Genomic DNA, 24,671 nt, shown 5'->3' with positions numbered 1-24,671 from the left:
CACCTTCCTTCAGATTTCATGCAAACAGGCAAAAGGCTGTTGTAAAGTTTGACCCTCTCGCGACATGTCAGACACACCTGGGAACAGATGACCGTCACATCCCAGAAACAGCTACATGGGTCTAAAGAGTTCTTGTAACTCTGTCTGAAAAGGACACCAGCAGGGTCAGAGGCTGCAGAAGGCACCCGCTGAATAATGGCTTTTATTATGACTTGTTAGGGTTACTGGAAAACACTTTCAGTATGCCAGTGTGAGTCAGCATGCGGAATGGGTTTTTGGAAGGACCTCAGGGTTTTATACGCTGACATAGTGCGTGACACATGCAAGGATCATGGGAGAGCACAGTTGGTGCACACATCCATTTATAAATATAGAAACAAACACGCATTCTGTGTGTGTCCGTGTGAATCTGTGTTGAGTGTGTGCATTTGTCCGTGTCTAGCTGTGTGTGTTTGCACGTGTCTGTATCTGTGTGTGTGCTTGCGTGGGTATGTGTGTGTGTGTGTGTGTGTGGTCGTGGGTGTGTTTAGTTGACTCTTATTGCGGTTACACCGATTTTCCAATCAGTGATCACCCTGCAGTCTGGGTCAATAGGCCCGTGTGCAGACGTAGCCAAGTGTATTGTTTCCCGATCCATATGTGTGCGCAACTTCGCACGAGACGGGATGGGTCTGACCGTTCTTCCACATGAAGCCGTTTCACCCTGCTTAACCTCATCTTCTTTACCAAAGAGTAGCGAGTAACACAGCACAGGGGGAAACTGGCCCCGCTTCTCATCTCTCTGTGACTTTGCTAGAGGTCAACAGAAACTGCCTTCTCTAACTCTCTCTCTCTCTCTCTCTCTCTCTCTCTCTCTCTCTCTCTCTCTCTCTCTCTCTCTCTCTCTCTCTCTCTCTCTCTCTCTCTAACTTCCCCCCAACATGCAGCTTCGGTGACAGGGGGTTATATTTGTCTTCGGTACATACAGGCTGACGACGAGACCCAGTCGTGACCAGACTACGGGTGGGGGGTGCTCTGATGGGACAAAGGGAGGTGGCCTGGGATATTTAAAGGGGTTTACAGCATGACCAGCGGGTGTTATATAAAGATCGTGCATTTTCAGTGCCCCGCTGGTTTTAATGGAGTCTGTCTTCAGTCTGTTTTGTTATAACAACTTCAAAGTATGGATACTACGAAGAAGAATCGAATTCTTTAGACTTCTGTAAACATCATGCATACCCTTTGTTAAGTGTGTATTCATCACAACATTAATAAGAGCCAGAATGACAATTACAAAAAGAAAATGATATGAACTGGGGAGCTGCCAGTAAAGAAAGATGGCTAACAGGTAAATAGCTGAGTAGATAAAGACTGTGGCTTTGTAGATCGGCCAACAACAGTCTCCTCTCGAAGTACAGTTCTGAAGTTACCACTCTCTCCGTGTGGGAAACACCATGCCAAGTGTTTCAAGGGCAAAGCCCTCTGTCACTCACTGCCTCCGTCTGATTTACCTCCTCCAGAGGGCGGTTGTCATCTGCACTTCTCTGAGCGCTCTGCCCATCATGCTTGAGAGAGAGGCGGGCGCTGCCGGTCTGGGATGAGGCTTGTCAACGCTGGCATGAATCTGTGATGGCCCGCTACACAGCTCCTCGTGTGAATCCTAATGCCGGGCCTTTTAAAAGCAGAGCGTTTTGCATGCTGGCCACCTTGCCACACAGAGGCGTGACGCTGTGAAACAACCGAAAGGAGAAGTTTGATTTGCATGGGTGATGAAGCACTCATGGACTGTGTTGGAAGTAATATGTTTATGGTTTAAGTGCAGTAGATTCTCATGTTTGCAGCCTTTCTTTTGCTGTTTTAGTTAAAGTGAATTTGCTCAGCTGGTTTTAGGCTGATTGGTTTTGAGCGTGATGTTTTATCCAGCTGTCTAAAACATGAGATTGCATAATTTTTGGGACCAATCGACCAATCATTGATCCAATTTAATGAAGCAGGTTGATGTGAAGCCGTATGTCCCATCAGTATCACATTTCAAGAAAACCTCAAGAATCTATGCAAGAAAAGGTTGCAAGAAAAAAGTAAGTAAAATCAAAGTCCCTCAAGCTCCTTCCTGTATTGGATATATTTAGAAGTCAACGGTGGTTGTTCTCTTTTCCCCGAACCATTGTGGCTTTTCTGTGCTTCTATATTTAGCCATCAGGCTTTGGCTTTAATGTCCTTGAGAAAATTGATATGGAGACCGGGTCATAAAACAGCAGGCTATAGGACGAATGTAGCATACGACAGCTGTGAGGCAGCAATGAACACGACTGTAGACAGACGGACAGACGGCCCTGCTCATGGGGCTGTCTGCCACTTGCTAAAGGAGGCGAATAAGAAAGAACATTTCCTATTCATCTGGGAATAATGAAGCGTGTTAAGTGGCAGTAGATGATGAAGCGATTTGTGTTAGATGGTTGGTGAATCAATAGCGTGTTTGGATGGATGGCCTTGTTGTGTGAGTCATGTTTGGAAACTAAAGGGAATGTCCAGAAATAATTTGCCACTCGCTTATTGATTGTATTGAAAATACCCATTTATTTGTAGCCGAGGGTCCACCAGGGACACATCATCTCATCATAGGGTCATATTGGGTCCCAGTGAAGTTCAAATTTCGAGGACAGAAGTGCATCGGGAGCTTGGCTCCCTTTTGAACTTTCGTTTTTCATTTGAGGGATCACAGGCGGGCTAGTGTTTCAGACGCGGGACTTGTCAAACGATAATCACCATGTTTATATGCTTTGTGCTCAATCTCATTCCGATACCGAGGGGAACAAACCCGCCGTGTGTACGCACTGGACGAGAACAGCTGCCGGCCGATGACGGCGGAGCCCAGGGCGCCGGCGGCCACCACCCGCTAACCCGCATCCCGTTTCATAGTTTTGTTTTATAAGAACTCATCAAGCACGCTTTACGGACTTTCACACCTCCCCCCCTCCAAATAATCCTATCTCCTGGCTTCTCATGTTGCTGACACAAACCATAGTCTCATGTGAACTTAAAGCGAGAACTTAGAGACCTCACATACAGCGAGTGGTTCAGTGAGGTAGTGGGCTTTCCACTGTTCCACAAGTTCTCAGGTTTTCATGTTGGGAACCTGTGTTTGCAAATCAAAACTGCTGTTATATGGACTGCAAACTCACTTAAACAAATGAGTTTTATTTGGTAGAATATCCCGGAACCAGCCGTCAGCCCGCCCCTTTCTGTTGCTGGGTTCCTGCCCAAGCTCTGAGCGCCCTTCCCCGGGGGGTTCTGCTGCCACATAGGGGACTGCTGCACCAGGGGTTAAGCTCTGCTGGGCTTTCCTATAAAAAGCTCAAATTACAAAAACAAACCGTAAAAATGGCTGAAATATATAGCCATCCGTCAAGGTGTTTTATTGTATTTTTGTTAGTTCACAATTTCTTGTCTTATTACTCTGCTGAGGATGGGGAGGAGAAACTAGAAAAGATTAATACACGTCTGTATACATGTCTGATTTACTAGATGGAATATTTTATTTATGAGGGTCATCAATGGGGTCTTTCAGTCTGGACACGGTCGACGAGCCCGGGGGACAAAGCAGCACTGTTACACGCTGACCCCGGTGACTTTGGGATACAGTGCGGACCGAGGCACACACACGGCTATATGGAGGGAAATGTTATGCTGCACAACTGCTCACACAGGCACGTCGACACACGCTGACACAGAGTCACACATACCCACATATTCATAGACCCACACATCCACGAACACACACACATACACACACACACACACACCTACATACACGCACACACACACACACACACACACATGTCACACACACACACACACACACACACACACACACACACACACACACACACACACACATACACATCCATGACACACACACACACACACACACACACACGCATAGAGACACACACACAGAAACACATACAAATAGAGAGACAAACACACAAACATAGAGACACAAACACACATAGAGAGACACACACAGACACACACACGAGTGTTGCAATTGTTTTAGTGATGTGTCAGATATGAAGCAGATTGTTATTACTCCTCAGTGACATGTTGAGGGTGTTTTGGTGTGGGTCCAGTTTTATATTCCCTCTTAATGTGTTATCATGTATCATGTGCTCACATGTCATTAATACCCATAGAGTGAACCGGTACGTGCATAACACAACACACATCTTGTCACCAAAATCCCTTCTTGCTGTAAGAAAACTGAGTACATTAACAAGGCACATGACAGAGCACAGAGAACTACAACCATCATTATAACAGAACTACAACCATCATTATAACAGAACTACAGCCATTATCGTAACTTACAACGACAACTCACAGAGTTACGTGTTTTTTGTCTGAGAGGAAACACATGAGCAGCAGCAGTGGTAGCGGGGATGGAGGGGAGAGTAGCCTAGCGGTAGCATACACAGGATGAATCTATCACTGAGCAGGAGTCCTGGCCGCTACGTGCTAGCGCTGTGGGGCTAGCCCGACAGAACACCGCGGGGGACCTTATAAACAGATGGGCGTGTCACCTCTATGCTGCTGCTGCTGCTGGCAAGTCTGTGTTTGTGTCTGTGTCTGTGTGTTGCTTTTAGTGGAGTGTGTGTGTGTGTGTGTGTGTGTGTGTGTGTGTGTGTGTGTGTGTGTGTGTGTGTGTGTGTGTGTGTGTGTGTGTGTGTGTGTGTGTGTGTGTGTGTGTGTGACTGTGTGTTGGTGTTAGTGGAGTGTGTGTGTGTGTGTGTGTGTGTGCGTGTGCGTGTGTGTGACTGTCTGACTGTGTGTTGGTTTGTGTGTGACTGTGTGTGTGTGTGTGTGTTTGTGTGTGCGTTGGTTTTAGTGGTAGTGCCCTTGTTTTGTTGATCTTTAGTGGTTGTGTGTTCAAAGGTTTGTGTGTAAAAGAGAACCAGGAGTAAAGAAAAGCCTTATGAAGCCACATTAAGTGTGCTTAAGTCCTCCTTAGCCTGGAGCACAGCTCCAGTTCTCCAGCCCGCTGTATCAGCTGGATCCCGCCACCATAGCTCAATAGATACTTTATTATTATTTCCTTCATGTTACAAACAGCTGAGGAAGCGCAGTACTTACACCGCAGTGATATGAGCCGATATTATCAACAAACCAAAAACCTCCAGTAGCTTCAATAATATTTGAACTGCTCCCTAATATTTACATCCATATATTACAGCCTACTCGCACACACATAAATCCAGTCGGCTCTTGCCGCACACTGCCAGCCGAAGCAGTGGGAAGTCACATGTCCTCCTGATGCACTTGTTCCACCGCCGCTGCTGACGAGGCCAAGCGCTGCACGCCCACATCTGGCGCTCATCTGGATCTCATCTGGTTCCCCTGGTCGTTTGGACGGCGCCCAGGCCTAATGTCTTCCCTCGGACCGCTGATAGTGTGGCCGTGGGTGAGGGCGGCAGCAGGCCGACAGAGGAAGGGTTACCGGGGAACAGATGAGTTCAGGACGGCGCATCGTGTTGTAGGAGATGGTACACTGTTGAGGGCGGATTTATGGTTCTGATGAAGCTTTCATAGACTTGAAATGCCTTTTTGTGTGTGTTTGTGCATGTGTGTGCGTGTGTGCCCGCGCACACTCAAGACTTTGTTCATGACACAACCAATCATCTTGGGACAACAGACGATATGAGTTACTTATTTCCCCCATACTTTATCCCAAACCTAGAGTCAAAACAATAGCAGAATAGATACTGCACATATATATACATAAATCTGATACCAGAATAATTCAATCTATTGTCCTTTGTACCACAAAATAACTTCCCAATGCTGAGGAACACACAGTTTTATTTTTATGTACGTCAAGCCGGTCTCGTGTTCCAAACGTTTATAGAAGAGTGAACAACATGTGCTTTGTAATCCATCTGACCTGTCTCTCTCTGACGACTCCAGACCACCAAGGAATGGGAGCCATGTGTAGGTTATATGTATATCATACATTGTGTGGGAAGGCTAGCAAACTTTGGGTATGTCTTATTATTGTCTCATGCGCATTCAAAGTGTCATTCATTCATCAAGCCAGTTAATGACATACTTTGACAAACACTGTGGCATTCATTTTATTTCCTGCTCCTCCTCCATTTTCATAAATATTAAAGTACTTAATCTAAGCCATTTTTTAATCAAACCAAATCTCTCGCTCTAGATTTTCAGAATTATTCCAACGGGAAGACATGAGTAGGGGGAAGAGAAATGTACATTGTGTTTTTGTTTATTGTGGAAATATTGCCCTCATCCACTGTCCAATCACTGACTAGTGGGATGGAAATGACATGTCATGGGGCCAATGAACAAGCTCCAGCTTGTTCAAGTTACACATTTGTGACAACAGTGAGGCCCAATCCCATTTCTACCCCTTACCCCTCCCCCTTCCCCTTACCCCTTCAAAACAAGGGGGAGGGGTAAGGGGTAGGTAGAAATGAGATTGGGCCTTAAGCTTAGATACTCTTCTTTAGTTGAGGTAAAAAGTGTAAGCTTAGGTATTATGTGGTTCGTTTTGGGTATCAGGTTGGTGGGGTTAAAGGAGAAGAGAACTGGGAGACATTTCTGCACACAGATAAGACTCTAGCACCAGTTAATTAAAAGAGAGAGACACGACAGGTGTTAAAATAGTCTTTGATGAATTATTTAAAGTCAACATTCAACGTCCTTTGTGAGCAAGGATGGATTTAACATCCTTTTATGCCTGTGCTAATTGTGGACTTAAACAGTGTGAGAGTGGTTACTTGTCTCAACAGGCAGAGACAGGGAGTCTTATGCAATAGAAGATGAAAACAGAGAGACAGAGAAACAGAACAAGAAACCCCTAGACAAGTGGGAGAACATTGGCACGTGGGCGGGGAAGTTTAGATGTTTTCCCCTTACTCCGATTTCTCAGGATAACACACACGCATCAGAACATGTAATATATGCAGTTTATTATCATGGATCTTGAACATATCACAGCAGTACGCAGTGCCAGAACACGTTGACTTTGTTATTTAATTCATGAAACACTTCGTGACAAAACAACTCGACTAATAACGAGGGATATTAAAAACCATAACTATAACAGCAGCCCGCCAAACCATTTGCCAGGTCCCTTTATAGAGCCCTTTACTGACTCAATAAATGACTGGCCTATTTCGACCTAACCTCTCCTGCCTTCAATGGCTTACATCTAAGTAGCCTTCACGGTTAGTTTGAGTCTACAACACAAGTCAATACATTTGTTTTACTTTGTCCTTCGTTTCCGAACGCAATAGTAAATAACACAATGGTAAATATCCTTCCACTTGTTCACAGATCGCGTTTCCTGCGCCGCCTCTCTCGATGGAGGACCAGGCGGTCTCCCAGAGAGTCGGGGGCCCCGCCGCCCGCGTCCCGGGGCCCGGCGGCGGGCCGGCGGCCCGGGTCGTCCGGTGTGGGTGGCTGAAGAAGCAGGGCGGCTTCGTGAAGACCTGGCACACCCGCTGGTTCGTGCTGCGCCGGGAGCAGCTGTGCTACTACAAGGACGAGGAGGAGAGCAAGGCCCTGGTGAGTCTGAGGACGGCCCAGGGGGAACCCACCCTGTGGCCGTTACGCTGCTCCTACCGTTACCTAAGCAACCCGACGATCCAGCCACAGCCAAGGAAGCGTGTTTATATAGCACGCCTCAATCACAAAGGCTCCCCTGCCATGGTCGATGGTGTAAGATGTCTGCATATGGAATATATATAGATATGGCTTTTATTAAATCTATTTTATAGTTCCTCCGTCATCCTGGAAACCGTAAAGGTGGCCGCACGTTTTCTTCATTTCTATACAGGAGGTCTTCCGTCTTTCTCTGAAAGACGGTAATAATTACAATACATAAATTTAGCACGAGAAATCTCCGGTGGGTGCAGTAGGACAGCCTTTGTTACGGAGCAGAAGATGATGTCGTGGCGTACCTCTCCTGGCCTAGATCCTGGGAGGGACCCTGACTGTCATAACACTGCTTTGATTTTCCCCTTCTTGTATCCGTGTGCTGGATAGTGTACTGGTGGGAATAGCGACAACAATGCGAGTCACTGCAGCGGTTGTTGTCGTCAGACGCTCCACAAACTCAGAAAAAAGCGAGGATGGAGGGTTATTGGGTTAGACTCGTGGAAGGAACTGGATCAACATCAGAGAAGCATCGGGGCGACGTGAAGGTGGTTTTATGTTAAAGGTAAACAGCAGAGCGCTGGCTCGGAGGAGTCAACATGGAACGTCAGTACTGTGGACTGATGTAAGCATTCCCGACACTGTCTTCCCTTTGTCTGGGTGTCGTTTTCCCAGTGACTGTGATTTTCCAGCAGGAATGGAAACCTTTTTAGTCGGTACCCCTGCATGCTACTCAACCCTTGGTTCGGACGCAAAGAAAGCGTTCTTCGATTGTTGTTCTTGGGTGTACTTTGGGTTTGATAGATCGGTACCAGTTAAAGGGTTTTCCTGGAGAATGACCCACTCCTGGACAGCATCTCTCGTACATAAACTGACGTTAAAAGCCCTGGAAAGCGCTCTCAGATCAATTAGTGAGTTCAGATAGTTCCAGAAGCTTTCTCTTCTTTTGTTTATGCCTTTCCTACCATCTATTCATTCATTATTCCCCACAAACTTCTGCTGCCGGCGGAAGATAGTGTTCAGTAAAGTCGAGTCGTTTTTCTTTCCTTTGCCCTACTTCTCGGGGAGAGACTACATACATTTCAGATAGACATTTTTCCCCCTTTAAAACGGTAACTTATTTTTTACGTCTTCAGTGGAAAACTTTAATAAAACTTTAACAAAAAACTAGGCCAGGCACAGAGCAATGTGTTCAAAGTCCCTAAATCTCCGTGGCTAGCCGGGCGGAACAGTCTCGCAGATACACTCACACACATTTACTCCCGAACACGCACACACACACACACACACACACGCACACACACGCACGCACGCACGCACGCACGCGCGCGCGCACACACACACACACACACATGCACTCCCGAGCACAGACACACACGCACACACACACTCCCCCACAAAGTAAAAGTACCTAAAGAGAAGTCGGAAGAAAAGGAAAGTTGTTTCCAGATGGAGATAATACGGAGATAGGCCTCTTTGGATGCTCCCAGTTTAAAAATGCTTCTTAAAGGTTCACACTGGAATGTTCAGGCGTCCTGATCTCTGAGCGTGGAGCCGACTGATTTAGAAATGAATAGTTAATGGCTCTCTGTTGCATTATTTCTCAGTCATAAAACCCACATGCACCCACACACACACACAAACACACATACGCACACAATGACAATGTGGATCTATATTCAGATTGTTATTGTCAGCTCGTGTGAGGCAAGGCGTTTGTTACCTATTACTTTCCCATTATTTACCGCTACTGCTAATGGCGTCCTCTGTTGCCCATAAATAACATGCATGAAACGTTCAGGAACGGATAGTAAAACGTACCGAACCAAACAGAGAAACACAGACTAGCCAAAGGAAATTACTTCTCCTATTTTCATATGCGCATACAATAGCATGCAGCAGTAAGTACATACACTATCCCTAATTCCCTGCGTATAAGAAAAATATAAAAAAAATACTAATCTTGAAAATAGTCCCAGAATGCAACTATCTGATGATGCAACGATTACAACATGAACTTTGTGATATATGTTGTTGCTCAAGCAGTAACTGCAGCGGAATGTTTCGATCCGCTTTTCTAAGAAGATTGGATGATGAGGATGATGATGGCTGTTATGATGATGATGTTTATGATGATGATGATTGTGGTGTGTGTGTGTGTGTGTGTGTGTGTGTGTGTGTGTGTGTGTGTGTGTGTGTGTGTGTGTGTGTGTGTGTGTGTGTGTGTGTGTGTGTGTGTGTGTGTGTGTGTGTGTGTGTGTGTGTGTGTCTGTGTCACTTCATCAGTACCCAGCCGCTCCCTGGAATCTGAGGAATGGGAGAGGAGATTCGGGTGAAGGGTCAGGGAAGCGTGTGTGTGTGTGTGTGTGTGGGAGGGGGGTTTGAGCACGTGTGCGTTTGGCATCACCACTCTGTTGACATGCCCCACTCCCCCCCCCCCCCCCCTCGATACAGCTGCCCACTGCAGACACACAGGCAAAGACTAATTAAGTTTCAGTATAGTAGGCACTCGTGCAAAGAAATGTTAATTCCATCATCATGTATAGGGAACTATGTATAACATAATGTATTTGTATAGCATAATATAGTATGATCATAACCTCATATATTTTCCTGTTGTATAAAAGCAGCTCATGCAGTTCGTTACAAAAGCATTTAGGGGTGCATACCAAACTCCTACCTTTCTTGTGTACGCCAATCACCCTATTCTCTTTCTGACTCCTCAACGAATCGTCCCCCTGACACACCCACCCACACACACACATCAGTCTAGACACCCTCACCGCACCACAATACGTAATCGTAAATAAAGGCAGTGGGGCTGCCAACCACCATCCATACTCAAACCAGCCAGACAGGGAGAGCCCGCCCGCCCCCCCCCCCCCCCCCCCCCGCTCATTGCCGCTCGGCTGCGTCTGCACGCGCTCAGAGGGGTAAGGCGAGAGCAGAGGGCGGGGGTCTGGACTGCAGCAGATAACAGTTGCTGGTCCCACGGCGCGGGGGTCTTCTCGGACCGGCGTCGCTCCTATAGCGGGGTTTATTATTTCAGAAACAGCCCGCGCGGCGTGTGTGACACTCGCCAGCTGAACGGTTTAACAAGTTCCAGTGTGAGCGTGTGGTGGCGTGTCTCGGCGCTGATGCTGAAGTATAAAAACACGGCGGTGGTGGATCCTTTTTCTCAGCGGGGTCATCGCTCATAGCACTAATTGTTGGGCTGGTGTTTTTACGGGGCACGGGTAGAAGAGTTCTATCCACCAGTTTAGTCCACCATCCTTGCCCTGGTACGTAAAGTGGAGCAGACCTATAATTAGTGTTCTGAGGAACACCTGTGGTTGCCCTACGATATCACCTCGTGAACAGGTCTTCAGGGTGTGTGAAGAAGTAGTCCTCCAATACAATTATGCTAATTGGTGTGTTTTAACAAAATGTGAGATCAGCGTTTGTTGTTCCAGCCTTTGAAGCTATTATCCCTAAAGCCAGATAGTCTAGTGGGGGCCTAGGGTGTTGGGCTCCCAGCATCATTCAGCAAGATTCCTTAACGCCTACCTTCTCCTTAATATAAGCTATCTATGAGGCTTTGGATAAAACTGTCTGCTAAATGACTAAATAGTAGAACTTTTTTTGATACTCTTTTTAATCTACTTCATTGGTATACGTCCGTTTTTTTGGAATTGTCATTTATACAGTTGAAAGTTATGTATATAGTTCCTTCTTTTCAGTTAGCCAGCAAAGTTGAATCCGTCCTCAGCTTGGCCGTGTGGGAGCGTTTTCCTTTGAAGCTAGGTGCCACTTGATTTCTGGTGTCAGCTAACATCCTCACCGCCAAGCTGGGAATGTTTTGGCCTCGGCAGGGCCGGCACTCTGGCAGTGTGGATTCTTATCGGCGCCATTCCGTGGGCTTTGGTCTAGGGGGAGACAGATAAATCAGACTCATGCATGGGGATTACTTTAATGCGCCACCGTTTGAAACGCCAGCGAGTGAGAAGGTTGTAATAAGCTGCTGAGAGGCGAGGTCTTAAGGTCGCTGCGAGGGGCTCTAAAACACGCACACATGCCCACACAACACATCCATACATGCACACACACACACACACACACACACACACACACACACACACACACACACACACACACACACACACACACACACACACATGCACAAACTTTGAAAAGACACAAACTCAGTGTGTTTACTAGCTTGATTTAAAAGTATATGTGCACATTTTTAAAGGAGCGATGTGTAGGATTTAGCGCCATCTGGCAGTGAGGTTGCAGATTGAAACCGACTGAATACCCCCCTCAGCTCTTCCTTTCGAACGACAGAGGAGAAGCTATGGTGGTCTGTCCTGGTACAAAAGGATTTAATTGTGTACGACAGTATCGAGCAGCCTAGTGTCAAGTTGTTGGTCCGTCCTGAGCTGCTTAACGAACATGGCGGTGCAACATGGTGAGCTCCGTGGAGGACCTTCTCCCTATGGAGACATAAAGGGCTCGTTCTGAGTTACTAGAAACACAAGGATCTATGTTTTCATCGGATTATACACACATTCAAACATGCAAAAATTATATTTGATTCCATATCTTCCAATTCCGTTGCGCTAGATGCCACTAAATTCTACACACTGCACCTTTAAGAAATCAAACATTTTGACTTTGACTTTCCACTAGGTTCGACAAACCTGTGTTTTTTTTGTACTTCCAACGGTAAATGGAGTGTAAAGGATGACTAATGATAGAATACCGGTTAATATAAACCATATAAAAGGCAGGTCACTGAGGTTACGTACTTTCTGAAGGAGCTTTCACACCTCATTCACTTTTACTCCTTAATGAGGAATGACTCTGGCCCGGTGCGACCTGGACTCTGGCCCACAGCCCCGACTCGTTTTTTCCTACTTCGTCTTTTAGCAGACACGTTCATCCAAAGCCTCTTACAGTCATTCAGGAGCAGCTGCGAGCCATCTCTTCCCTATGATACCTCGCAGCTCAGGCTGCAGACACTGGGCATCGAACCCGGTACCTTTCAGCTGTGAGCTTCAACACCCGAGACGCCAGAAACCTACAGTAGAAAGGGGCGTAGTACATATAAGACGTGAGTTATATTAAGGAAGATCTGTAAAAGAGGTGTTATTGGTTCATTTTAGAGCGCCTTTGTTAATCACTTTCATTTGTCAGTCAAATTCATCATTTTTGTTGTTATTGCTATTGCAGTTCGGATGTTTATTACTATTGGATTTTACTACTAGCACAGTTTATGAAACATAAACATTTGCTGGTGGTGGAAAAACACCATCTTCAAAAAAACAAGATTAAGAATTTACTCAACCACCACAATTTCATAGATTCAATGAAAATTCGCTTTTTTATTCACTACAGAGAATAATACATGTGCTATCCTGCAGCCATTGGATCATAGGGTATCAAATATTAACAGGCAAGGCACAAGTTATACTCCCTCTATAAGTTTCCTAATTGGTGTAACTATTGCCAAAGAGACCTCCCCAAACACACTCCTCTGTGTGGGAAGGTGGAGGGAGCAACTGATCAATCATTCATTTCACACTTTTGGAATGAAAAACGAACAAAATAGGATTGATCCTCAGCTGAAGTGAGTTTCCCTTCCTCGAGTAGACTAGGGTGGGGACAACTGTTCAAACATTATAATATGATTCTTGATTTTATTTTTTTATGTCTACGAAATTGACTCGCAAATCATTAAATCAATAAATCAGAGCAGTCAGACCCAACCGATCACATGAACATATTGAAATGCTCTCTGGAATCATTTGTCTAATTGGTTTCAGAGTTGTACACTGATACCAACTCTCCTGTGGCCATCCATAGCTGGTGAGTCAAGTCAGTCCGAGTCATGTAGTAGTTTATAAAGAAGCAGGTTTTCTAGGGTGAGATATTTTGTTGACATATGGTCCGGCAAACTCATTTCAGAAATCTGGTCACGTTAACGTTAACATTTCTGTCATTCTTGGTATTTTTATATCTAGCCGTGTTTCTCTGAACATGGACAATGCAGTGCTGCAGTGGGGAGCCATCAAAAGAGTCCCTTTATAGTCTCTTTATGGCTATACTACGAACAATAATAAAAACGATCACATTCATACGAGAGAGAGGGGGAAAGTAAGAAATGGAAGAAGAGAGGGGGGGGGGGGGGGAGAAGTATTGTGAAGATAGGGACCTAAGTTCAGGAACTTAACTCTATTCTGTATGTTCAACTACGAATCCCCATTGTGAAGTGTGCTTGGTACATACCATGTGACCTTCCTTGTGATTAAGGTGCTGTTGGGTCACTAGCTCAGTGCTCTTATTACCGTGCTAATAAGCTTCCTTCTCACACGTCTGCACACATGCTGTTAGCAACACACTTAACCCCAAAAGCTAACTCCTCAGACTAATGGGATGAGACAAGAAAATACAACTACTTTGATTAAAAAAGGGGTTACCTCGTTTTGTGTCTTACTTTTAGGGCTGGCATCATATTACAATCATTGAGCTGGCACTGGAAGAGTCTGTGATTTCAACAGGAGTTCTATTGAGACAGTTATCATGGTAGTTACCCTCTGTGCCTTTCAGTCACATTGAGGGAGCGAGGCACGAGATTATTTATAACTAAAGTTATCCACAACACCACATGGTTGCACACTTAAAAATACAGCTTCATGTATGGCAGGTGGGGGTTGTGGGTCTGTTCATGTGCTGATGAAGACGCATGTGTGTTCGGCTGGTTTATATCTGGCCTGGATTTGGACCCCAGGTGAGCCTGGGGACAATCAAGGGGGAGAGTGTGGGGGGGGGGGGGGGGGGGGCTGTGTTACCAAACGGAGGTATGACCTCCACCGGTTTGACTAATTAGTGAAATGCATGCGTGTACATGCGGAAATGCACCCTTGGGTGACTGAACAGCTGCCGAAGCTAGGAATCCTAACTTTTGCGTTTCCAGCATCGCTGCTATATTCAACTTTGTGCTTCCGGGGAAAGGGAAAACACATTCCTGGTGTGCCGCTTGCAGTAAACACCCTCGTCGCTGTAAGCAGAGGTCGCACTAAAACGGCGCCCTTAATCCAGGCCTTGACCTCAGCTGTATTTTTAGGAGCACACATTTCTATCCAAAGTGACTTACAGTGAATTCACTGGACAGAGGTCCAGGTTATTAAGGAGCAGATAGGGGTTATGGCATGTGGCTCAGGGATGCTGACAGATAGAGTGATAGTCCGGACATTGGGGTTCGAACCCAGAACTTTTGCGGCTGGGACTGAAACATCCTAACCGCTAAAGAGTGAGCTAGCCCTCTGCTCTGCGCTTCACCGCCTTGCGGGAATAAATACTTTTTATATAAATACATTTGGCGTTAGGAATTTCAACCGACAACCTCTGAGACCATCTCCGACGCTGAATCTGCGGGCTGTGCACTTTCCCAGTGCGCTCGTAGAAAATAGATACACCAGACGCGCTATTCTGAAAAGGAAATGCCAAGCGACAAAATGATGCCTTTCTATTCTTAAACCACTCAGCTCCTCATGTAGTGGGACAACACCAGGGACCTGTGTGTGTGTGTGAGCGTGTGTGCGTGCTCTTGTATATGTCCCTGTTTGTGTGTGAGCGTGTTTGCGTGCACTTGTACTCGTGTGCGTGTGTGTGTGTGTGTGTGTGTGTGTGTGTGTGTGTGTGTGTGTGTGTGTGTGTGCGCTTGTACGTGTTAGTGTGTGTGCGCTAGTACGTGTGTGTGTGTGTGTGTGTCTGTGTGTGTGTGTGCACCAACACCACCACTACCATCACAAAATACAATATTGACCTCATCTCCAACGTGTGTGTGTGTGTGTGTGTGTGTGTGTGTGTGTGTGTGTGTGTGTGTGTGTGTGTGTGTGTGTGTGTGTGTGTGTGTGTGTGTGTGTGTGTGTGTGTGTGTGCGCGCTTGTACGTGTTTGTGTGTGTGCGCTAGTACGTGTGTGTGTGTGTCTGTGTGTGTGTGCACCAACACCACCACTACCATCACAAAATACAATGTACACGAAGGCAATATAAAAAACAATACTCCAATTCACTCTGGTTCGGTGACCTGTTACAAACCCAAATGCTGTCTATGGAAGCAGTGCAGGAGCTGACCTTACAGAGCACTACATTTTCTCGGAGAGCAGAACAGCAAACCACTGGTCCGCGGAGGGGAGGTGTGGTCCTCTGCTTTGGGCACGGGTCTATAAATATTGTTTTGTCTGAGACGGCTGGGTTCCTCTTCAGCAAAACAAGAGCCCAAGGAGGGGAGAACACCCCTGTGGAAAGTGTGGCTGTGGCCGAGAGAGAGAGGGAGAGAGGGAGGGAGCGCTAGCACCCCGCCAGTGTTGTGGTTTTTAAGGAAAAATGGTTATAATATAGAGGAAGAAAACATGGCTCCGGTGGTCGGAACACACCCAGATCAGCCCACACAGACGTGCATGTATTCTTGGCTGTGCACACACACATGCACGCACGTACGCGTGCATGCATGCATACGCAAACACACAAACAAACCCGCGCGCAAACACACACACACACGCACGCATACACACAAACATGCATGCATACACATTACACACGCATACATACAAACCTACACACACTTAATTACAGCAGTAGTAGAACTACTTGTGGTAGCATGATGTCATCCCTAACAATTCACTTGTGGCGGCTTTTGGTTGTAATCCCGCTCATGGCGTCAGGCTAACACACTCCCACATGCAAACACAAACAGTAATAGCCGTAGTAGTAGTAGTAGTATGAGTCATACCTAACAACCCAACTGTGGTCGCTTTCATGTTGCTTAGTCGTAATCCCTATAAAAAAATCTCACGTGTTGCACGACCACTGATGCATTTGACACTGCATTCTGTTAACCCCTTGGATGTCATCATGTGACATTGGTCCAGACCTCTCTATTGCTGTGCTCAACAAAACAGCAACAATCCCCCCTCTCCGCTGGGCCTGATCCCTTCCCAGCCCGCCGCGACACAGCCTTTTTTAAGTCTTGTCGCTCGGGGTGTCGGGTCTCCTCCGGTTCGGGTCAGCTTCCTGCTTGTCACGGTGTTTATGGCTTATTAAAGCCCTCTCTCTAATCATGTGTCTGTAGCCTGTGAGCAGGAAGCAGACCGACCGAAAAAAAACCTCCCTTAGAAGTCAGTGGCGAGCTGGACCCCCGTCCACAGCTTGCCTGCGTTAGCATCGTTAGCCTCTCCCCGCCGGCGAGATAAGGGTCGCTCTGACGGCGATCACATGTCGCCAAAGGTCGGAAGGTGCGACGCTAATTTAGTCAAGGGACAATCACTCTCTGTTTATTGTGTGTGTCGTGCATTAAAGTGATCAGGTTCAAGTGTGTGGACCTTTATCGCAGAGGCGTTGTCGCAGGGCAAACACAGGTGTCGCTCATTACACTAATTATGAGTCTGCTCCACCTTTGATGTACCGCTTGTACTACTAGACTGAACTAGGGGAGATAAGTCTACTACAAAGGTAGCAGACGCATCATTAGTGTTATGAGCCCTGTCTGTGTTAGTCCCTATAATGATGCCTTTAATGATAATAAAGGGTCGATTATTATGTGAGGCTGGTTTACCAATGTTTAATATTTGTTAGGTCCTGGGTCTATTCAATGACCGTGATGTTCTTGATGGTTGATTACATGGTACTTGGTATCTGATTGATCCATATCTTTCTCTTTCACTCCCTCTTCTTCCATTCATTGCTCTCTCTTCTCCTCCCTTTTTTAACTTGCTCCATCAGTCTGTTCCATACTTTCCTCTCTAACTCCATCTCTCTCCACCTCCCTTTTTGACTGGCTCCATCGCTCTTTTCCCTTCCTTCCTCTCTACCCCTCTCTCCTTCTCCCTTTTGAACTTGCGCCATGTCTCTCTTCCCTTCCTTCCTCTCTCCCCCTCTCTCCTCCTCTGTTTTATTACTTGCTCCATCGCTCTCTTCCCTCCCTTCCTCTCTCCCCCTCTCTCCTCCTCCCTTTTTAACTTGCTCACTCTCTCTCTACCCTTTCATCCTCTCTCCCTCCATCTCTCTCCTTCCTTATGGACTTGGTCCATCTCTCTCTCCCCTTCCATCCTCTCTCCCTCCATCCTCTCCTCCTCCCTTCTGTGGTTCCTGGTCTCAGGGATGGTCTCATGCATCAATGCGATATGGTTTCAAATGAGGATGTTTGTCCAGTGAGGCATGAGTCGATGTTCCTGGTGAAACGATGTATCCTGTACCTTCAGCCTCTGACTCCTGTCCTTTTCCCTTGTGTGTTTTGTTGTGTTTCAGGGCACCATTGTGTTATCTGGAAACAGAGTCACGGAGCACGCGACCAACGGCGACGAAGGAGGGAAGTTTCTCTTCGAGATCGCTCCAGGTACTGAAAAACATGAAACATTTGCAATCAACCCGTCATAAGAAAAACTTTTATTTTTTATTAAGTTGACTTGGAGTCATCAAAACTGAATGTGCGCGACCGTAACTCGTGAATGTACTCCCGGTTTCAGCCCACGGGGGTAGGGTCGCTGCTCCTACAAAACGACTGTACTAAAAAAATACCACAAACTTCATCCACACCAACCTCTGGATACTTTTTTAGTACCGTTGTTGTGTACAAGCGTTACAATCAGCGATGTTGCATATGAAATTTGCAACACCCGGTATGCTATAATTGTTGGAGAAGCTTAGCCCCCAATCGGACACGGCCATCAAACTAAACCACTGCAAGACATATTCCCATGTTTAAAACCAAATAAATTGTTTTGAGTTTACTGGCTCTTAAAAACAATGTTGTAAATCTAAGTGTGGAGTCAGCTTAACTCATTTAATTTCGCAAGTCAAACCGCGCAAATCCTTTTTCTTCTCGGTTCCTTCATTTGATTTCCGGTCAACTGACTTTGAAATGTGCCTGTTTTAGGCCCAATCCCATTTCTACCCCTTACCCCTCCCCCTTGTTTTGAAGGGGTAAGGGGAAGGGGTAAGGGGTAGAAATGAGATTGGGCCTTAATGCTGAAGCAGCAACAGCAGAGGGCGGGAGTGTGGGCTCTCAAAGTCTACTACATTCAATTCACACACACAAATTCACACATGCACGCACACACACACACACACGCACAAGCACACGCACACACACACACACACGCACACACCAAAGGCAGCATCCACCAATGTAAGGTAACAAGCGGTTCATTGGTTGCACCACCCAGTACTCGGCTGTCCCAGATTGACCTTGAGTCTCATGCCAGGAGCGGCTGCGGTCACTGCCGTAGTCCCCAGCACTGTCGTAGCCTCGCTGTAATGTGTCTGATACAGAGTCTCAGGAACCACAAATAGCAGCTCATCGATTCAGAGACTACGAAGGGAAGGTAATGGGGAGATTGTACAAGTACATGTTGTATTGTATTGTATTATAGTACTTAACTGTGTAGCAACTGCAGTAGCTGCTATCATGGCTGTAACACGGGGAATTGGTTAGCCTAGCGATTGTTGTACTTGCACTTGGTTCTATGAACATCCTTTCTGTACCGAGTCCCGACAGCGATATATTGATGCACTTCTTATGACAAATGTACTTATTGTAAGTCGCTTTGGATAAAAGCGTCTGCTAAATGCCCTAAATGTTAATGTAAATGTAAATGGGAGATGGAATCTCAGCATGAACCAAAAATCACAAGTAGAGAGAAAAATAGGGAATGAGCGAGATCCTATTTTTGTTTCTTTCTGTCCTGTTTTGTTTTGACATCCTGTTTTGTGCATTTGAATATTTAACGACAGGTCCTTTTACCTGTATGTCTATCGATGGCTTCTCCTCCTGTGTGACTCAATGTGCACAAAAACACCCAAACTCTGACAGAATACATTAAGTTTCTCTCTCCAGCTTTCTCTCTCTCTCTCTGTCTCTTTCTCTCTTGTTGCTTTATTTCTCGATACCTTTTTTCTTTGTTTTGCACTCTTCCTCACATGCACAGATAAGCTGTCAGTGATACACACACACGCACGCACACACACGTACACACACAGATGCCGTGACAGACCAGTATCTGAGGTCGGTAAGGATTGATCGCGGGCTGGAAAGAGATAGCAGATATTTTCCCAGACTACGAGTTTGCCTCCTGGGAATTGGAGTCCTGGGAATGTGTTTTTGTAAACACATTGACAACACACACACTAACACACACACAAACACACAAAAGTTCTCAGCTGTTCATCTCAGATGCTCTTGGCCAGAGCATCACCAAATGCATCTGAATGTGTACATCAGAATTGCGGCAGAAGTTTCACCAACATATGCTGTGAGCCCTCACTGTCGACGTGTATTTGATGCCTGTCTCTCAAGTCTCCAAACTTTATTTATTTATTTGATTACCCTGCAGTGACTCACTGCTGTTTAGGCAAAAGGCAGAGAGAGCAACACTTTGCACTATCTCTGACAGGAAAGCAACACTGCACTTCCTGTTTTACCAGCAGATTGAAGAAACTGCCGATGGACGTGCTGAAATAGTTTATTATTAACCATAATTTCGTCGTATCTCTCTCTCAATCTCACTCTCACTCTCTCTGTCTCCCTCTTGCTCTCTGTCTCTCTCACTCTCTCTGTCTCCATCGTGCCCTCTCTCTCTCTCTCTCTCTCTCTTTCTGAGTAGAGTCTGTTTGCCACTATAATATAGGATTTATGCTTTATGGTTTTAATCACAGCAAAACACAACTTTAAAAAGTTAAACAGTGCTCCTCATGGTAACTTAATATATCCGAGTACTAAAGACTTGAAGAAGGTCAGCTCATTGCTTGGAGTTCATTTCGCTGCAAAGAAAAAGGGAACTCTTTTTTCAAGTGTCAAGTTTCCTGCCAGATTTGTCAAGACAGTAAATAAAGAGCTCTTAGAGTACAGAGAGAGAGCGATAGAGAGGGAGAGTGACAAAGTGAATGACGAGGGAAAAGACGACAAACAAATTCCTCAAGTCTCACAGAGACCCAGTGGCTTTTTGAACACAACGCACTGTCACTGGTAAACACTGGCAACCACGCGTTCTGAAGCGGCTTGGCAACGGGGAGGAAACACAGAGAGTAACAGTGAGAGAGGGAGAGAATAAGAGTGTGAGAGAAAGAAGGAGAGATGGCGTGAGAAAGAGAGACGGAGACAGTGAGAGATGAAGAGAGTGAGAAAAGGGGACAGAGAAAGCGAGAGAGATAGTAAGAGCAAGAGAGACAGGGAAGGAGAGAGACAGAGAGAATGAGAGAAATGGAGAGAGAAAGCGAGAGAGGAGAAAGAGAGAGAGACGTGGAGAGAACGAGAAAGAGAGAGAGAGAGAGAGTGGAAGACAGGGAAAGATGTAGGGAATGAGAAAGAGGGAGAGAGAGAAGAGAGAGAGAGTCAGACATGGAGGGAACGAGAAAGAGGGAGAGAGGGAAAGCGAGAGTGGATAGAGAGAGAGAGACAGAGAGAGTGTGAAAGGGAAGGAAATGGATGGATGGAAGAAAGGAAAGCACAGAGTTTTCTATTGTCTTAATGGGTGACGAGGATGGAGCCCTCTGGACCAGTGCCGGGCATAGCTGCCAGCGGCTAGCGCTGGAGCCCCAGGACAACAGCTGAGCTCACCGCCATGCTCCACGGCAACAATGCGGCTGTGACCTCCAGACTGGCGCAGAGCCGCGCATTCATCCATACATCACACGGGCTGTCCAGCTCAACACACTGGAGCCCTAGGAAAATGGAGCCTCGCCCTGCCGGGAAGAGAGTGGGTGGATGGGGGGGCTGTAAGAGGGGTCTCCTCCAAAGAGTGTGTGTGTGTGTGTGTGTGTGTGTGTGTGTGTGTGTGTGTGTGTGTGTGTGTGTGTGTGTGTGTGTGTGTGTGTGTGTGTGTGTGTGTGTGTGTGAGCGCACACATAGCATAGCATTAACACCTCCAGGGTTAGGGGTTCGATACTCTCTGCCACCCAAGCCAAGAGTTTAAGCACTAATCTTATTTACGCGTTTATGTGGCTGTGTGTGTGTGCCTGCGCATGTGAGTTTGTCTGTCATTACAAGGGTTCCTTTCTCTACTGCTTTCCAGTTTGTCTTACGAAACAGTTTTCTCCCTTTGACAACTAAATATATATATATTCCATACTGCCATCTCTTTCTCTCTTCGTCTCTATCCCTCCCCCTCTTTCTATATCTCTCTCTCTCTCTCTCTCTCTCTGTCGCTCTCTCTCTGTCGCTCTCTCTCTGTCGCTCTCTCTCTCTCTCTCTCTCTCTCTCTCTCTCTCCCTCTCTGTCTCTCTCTCTCTCTCTTTCTTTCTTTCTTTCTCTCTCTCTCTCTCTCTCTCTCTCTCTCTCTCTCTCTCTCTCTCTCTCTCTCTCTCTCTCTCTCTCTGTCTCTCTCTCTCATCTCTCTCTGAAATCCCTCCTGTGGTGCGGGAGGACTCTCTTTGCCGTCACAGCTGCCAGTTAGACTGAGCTCTGCTTTACCTGTGATGTGTGGAAACAAACTTCCCAACCCAGAAAAAGTGTGAAAAGTGTTTGTCGTTTTATGGAGCCGATTTTGACCAAGCGTCCCTCCGGTGTTTAGACTGCGCTCACGGAGCCCTCACACACGTGTAGACCCAGGGGAAATTAAGAACCGCAGTATTGTTTCGCCCAGGCCTGGTTCTAAGAGGCCGGCACCATCACTGTTTTCATGACGCCAAAGCCTAGGACTTGTTCTGACACGTACGAGCGCCGAAGGAGTTCAACAAAGAGGCTATAGGAGAATGCAAAAATGTGCCGTAGGTTATGTTTACATTCTTGCAGGTCCAGAGATTACGCACTCTGTGCATGCAGGAACGATAACAACATACCATGTTTCATGATTGAATCGATTGTTTGATAATAACATACCTTGGCCAATGTGTCTAGACAGTATCAAATACACAGCTTTGCATTCACTTACTGCTCTTGAAAGATAAGAAGAGAAAAGTAAGGTTGACTTTTGGGCAAGACCACCGCACATGCAAAGGCTCCAGCTTTGAAAGCCCTTCATTCCTGATATCCATATCTGTATATTGAATATATACCGCTATCTGTAGAGTCAACAAGCTGTCCGATGCTGTTGAAATCTCCCATGAAATCCAGGTACGATGTGAACACAGCAACCTGTCATGACAGGGCTCCGAACACACCGCATGCGGGGGTCTCTCGGGACCAGGAACACCACCAGCAAGTGTTTTGGAGAAGAAGTCGAACTCTTGTAGACTTTCCAGTGGCTATATCCTGAAATCCACTTGAAGTTCCTCTGGGACTTCTTCTATTTAGTTGAGGCGCCCTGTTGGGGTTAGGGCCTAAAGGTGCTCACACAGACAGGCGGCAGACAACCAAACCACATGAATGACGTTATAGCCTCGGGACAAAGACAATATTGATGGATGCTTTTTAAAATATCTTCTAACTCCACAATCGCGTGGATTTTCATGCGTGTGCATTTGTGGAATGTATACGTTAGATGTGTCATTCAGATTGGATTTTACAGTTAATACATGCTATGATATAATGCAAATCTATTTTATAATCTTCCATGGTCTAAATAATGATCTCAGGATAAGGACACCGCCACAGATTAACAAAGTTTGAGTCGTCCATCTGTGGTGAGTAGAGAGGTTTTCCAGGAGGAAGTAGCTCCCTGTTGGGCTTTATATGGTCGCTCGTCTTGACCCAAGCTCTAATAAACATGGTTAGCTGGTATGACTTCCTGTTCCCCATCCTATCCTTCCCTCAACCTCGGTCTCTCTCTCTCTCTCTCGCTCGCTCACTCTCTTTCTCTCCTTCCATGTCCTTTCCATAGGAACGTATTCCTTTTCAATCTTAAAACACGTTGCTGGATGCACTCTTGCCTTGCCAGTGTGCCGTACTGGTCCGGCCAAGCATGAGATTAAGGCTGAGTTATTGACACATTTCCCTGGTCACTCCCTAGAGGAATCCATCCCATAATTCATGGATCACCGTGGATCACCTCATGGGTTCATGTTGCTGTGAGCAGGTGGAAGAGCCGGTAGTCCAACATAAATGCTTTTTATGGCACTATAGAATCAGTTGATAAGATTGTGTTATTATTATATATGTAAAGGTGATAATCCTGTTGAATAATATAATTCATTGTTTTACTCATCCAATAATATTATACATATTCAATTGTTTTCATCCAGAAAATACAATAGCAGGTATTTGGATGGAAATGTCTTTCAGGAATAGGTCAACAGCGCCCTCATATGGTTTTGTGCATTGTTGCAGCTTTGGGAACATATTCTCTGCATCTTATGCAAGTATTTTTAAACAGTTGAATAATTTTATTACGTGATCTGCTTTCAGTTAAATATTTCATTTGAAACAGTCCAACCTTTGATATAGGTCGTTAGGTGGTTACTACTATAAATTAAAAAATCTGTAAATGTCTTGATCTAGTACAAGTGCTTTTATTAAATGTGTGCATGCATACATACATACATACATACATACATACATACATACATACATACGTACGTACGTACATACATACATACATACATACATACATACATACATACATACGTACGTACGTACGTACATACATACATACATACATGCATACATACATACATACATACATACATACATACATACATACATGCATACATACATACATACATACATACATACATACATACATACATACACGCATACAAGCATACATGCATACATGCATACATACAAACATACAACATAGTAAGGGCCCTATAAAACATATGAACTATAAAACTATAAAATAAAACAGCCATTACAATAAAACACATTTTAACAGTGTCAAGGTTTTGCTCAATTGCACTGTAGAAGCTATGAATATATAAGTATCCTGCAGGATTCAGAAGCAATAGTTTCGGGATGGAGACTGACACCTCACTAACTCATACCTGGCAGAGGTGATGGATAGGCCTATCTTTATATTAGATGTCAACACTAAATAAATAAATAACCACACACCCACACACACTCTCTCATGCTCCATCTCCCGCTCTATTTCTCTCTCTCT

The 24,671-nt window shown here is 45.7% G+C and overlaps 1 protein-coding gene across 2 annotated transcripts in view; it reads left to right on the top strand.

Moving 5' to 3' along the window:
• arhgap24 (Rho GTPase activating protein 24) overlaps window positions 1-24,671 on the top strand; it is a 57,107-nt gene that overhangs the window by 2,641 nt on the left and 29,795 nt on the right. The window contains exons 1-3 of one of the 2 annotated variants that reach the window (XM_060038158.1): window positions 1,578-2,057; window positions 7,333-7,563; window positions 17,944-18,031. In XM_060038158.1, the coding sequence (XP_059894141.1) occupies window positions 1,965-2,057; window positions 7,333-7,563; window positions 17,944-18,031 (412 nt within the window). In that variant the 5' untranslated portion in view covers window positions 1,578-1,964. Of the gene's footprint in view, window positions 1-1,577; window positions 2,058-7,332; window positions 7,564-17,943; window positions 18,032-24,671 lie in introns of those variants that run through there. The other variant, XM_060038159.1, reaches the window with a different exon arrangement.

This window comes from Gadus macrocephalus, chromosome 19 (assembly GCF_031168955.1).
Source record: "Gadus macrocephalus chromosome 19, ASM3116895v1".
In the NCBI taxonomy this organism is placed as follows: domain Eukaryota; kingdom Metazoa; phylum Chordata; class Actinopteri; order Gadiformes; family Gadidae; genus Gadus; species Gadus macrocephalus.
Note: the sequence above shows the minus strand (reverse complement) of the source record. Positions and strands in the feature narration are given on the sequence as shown.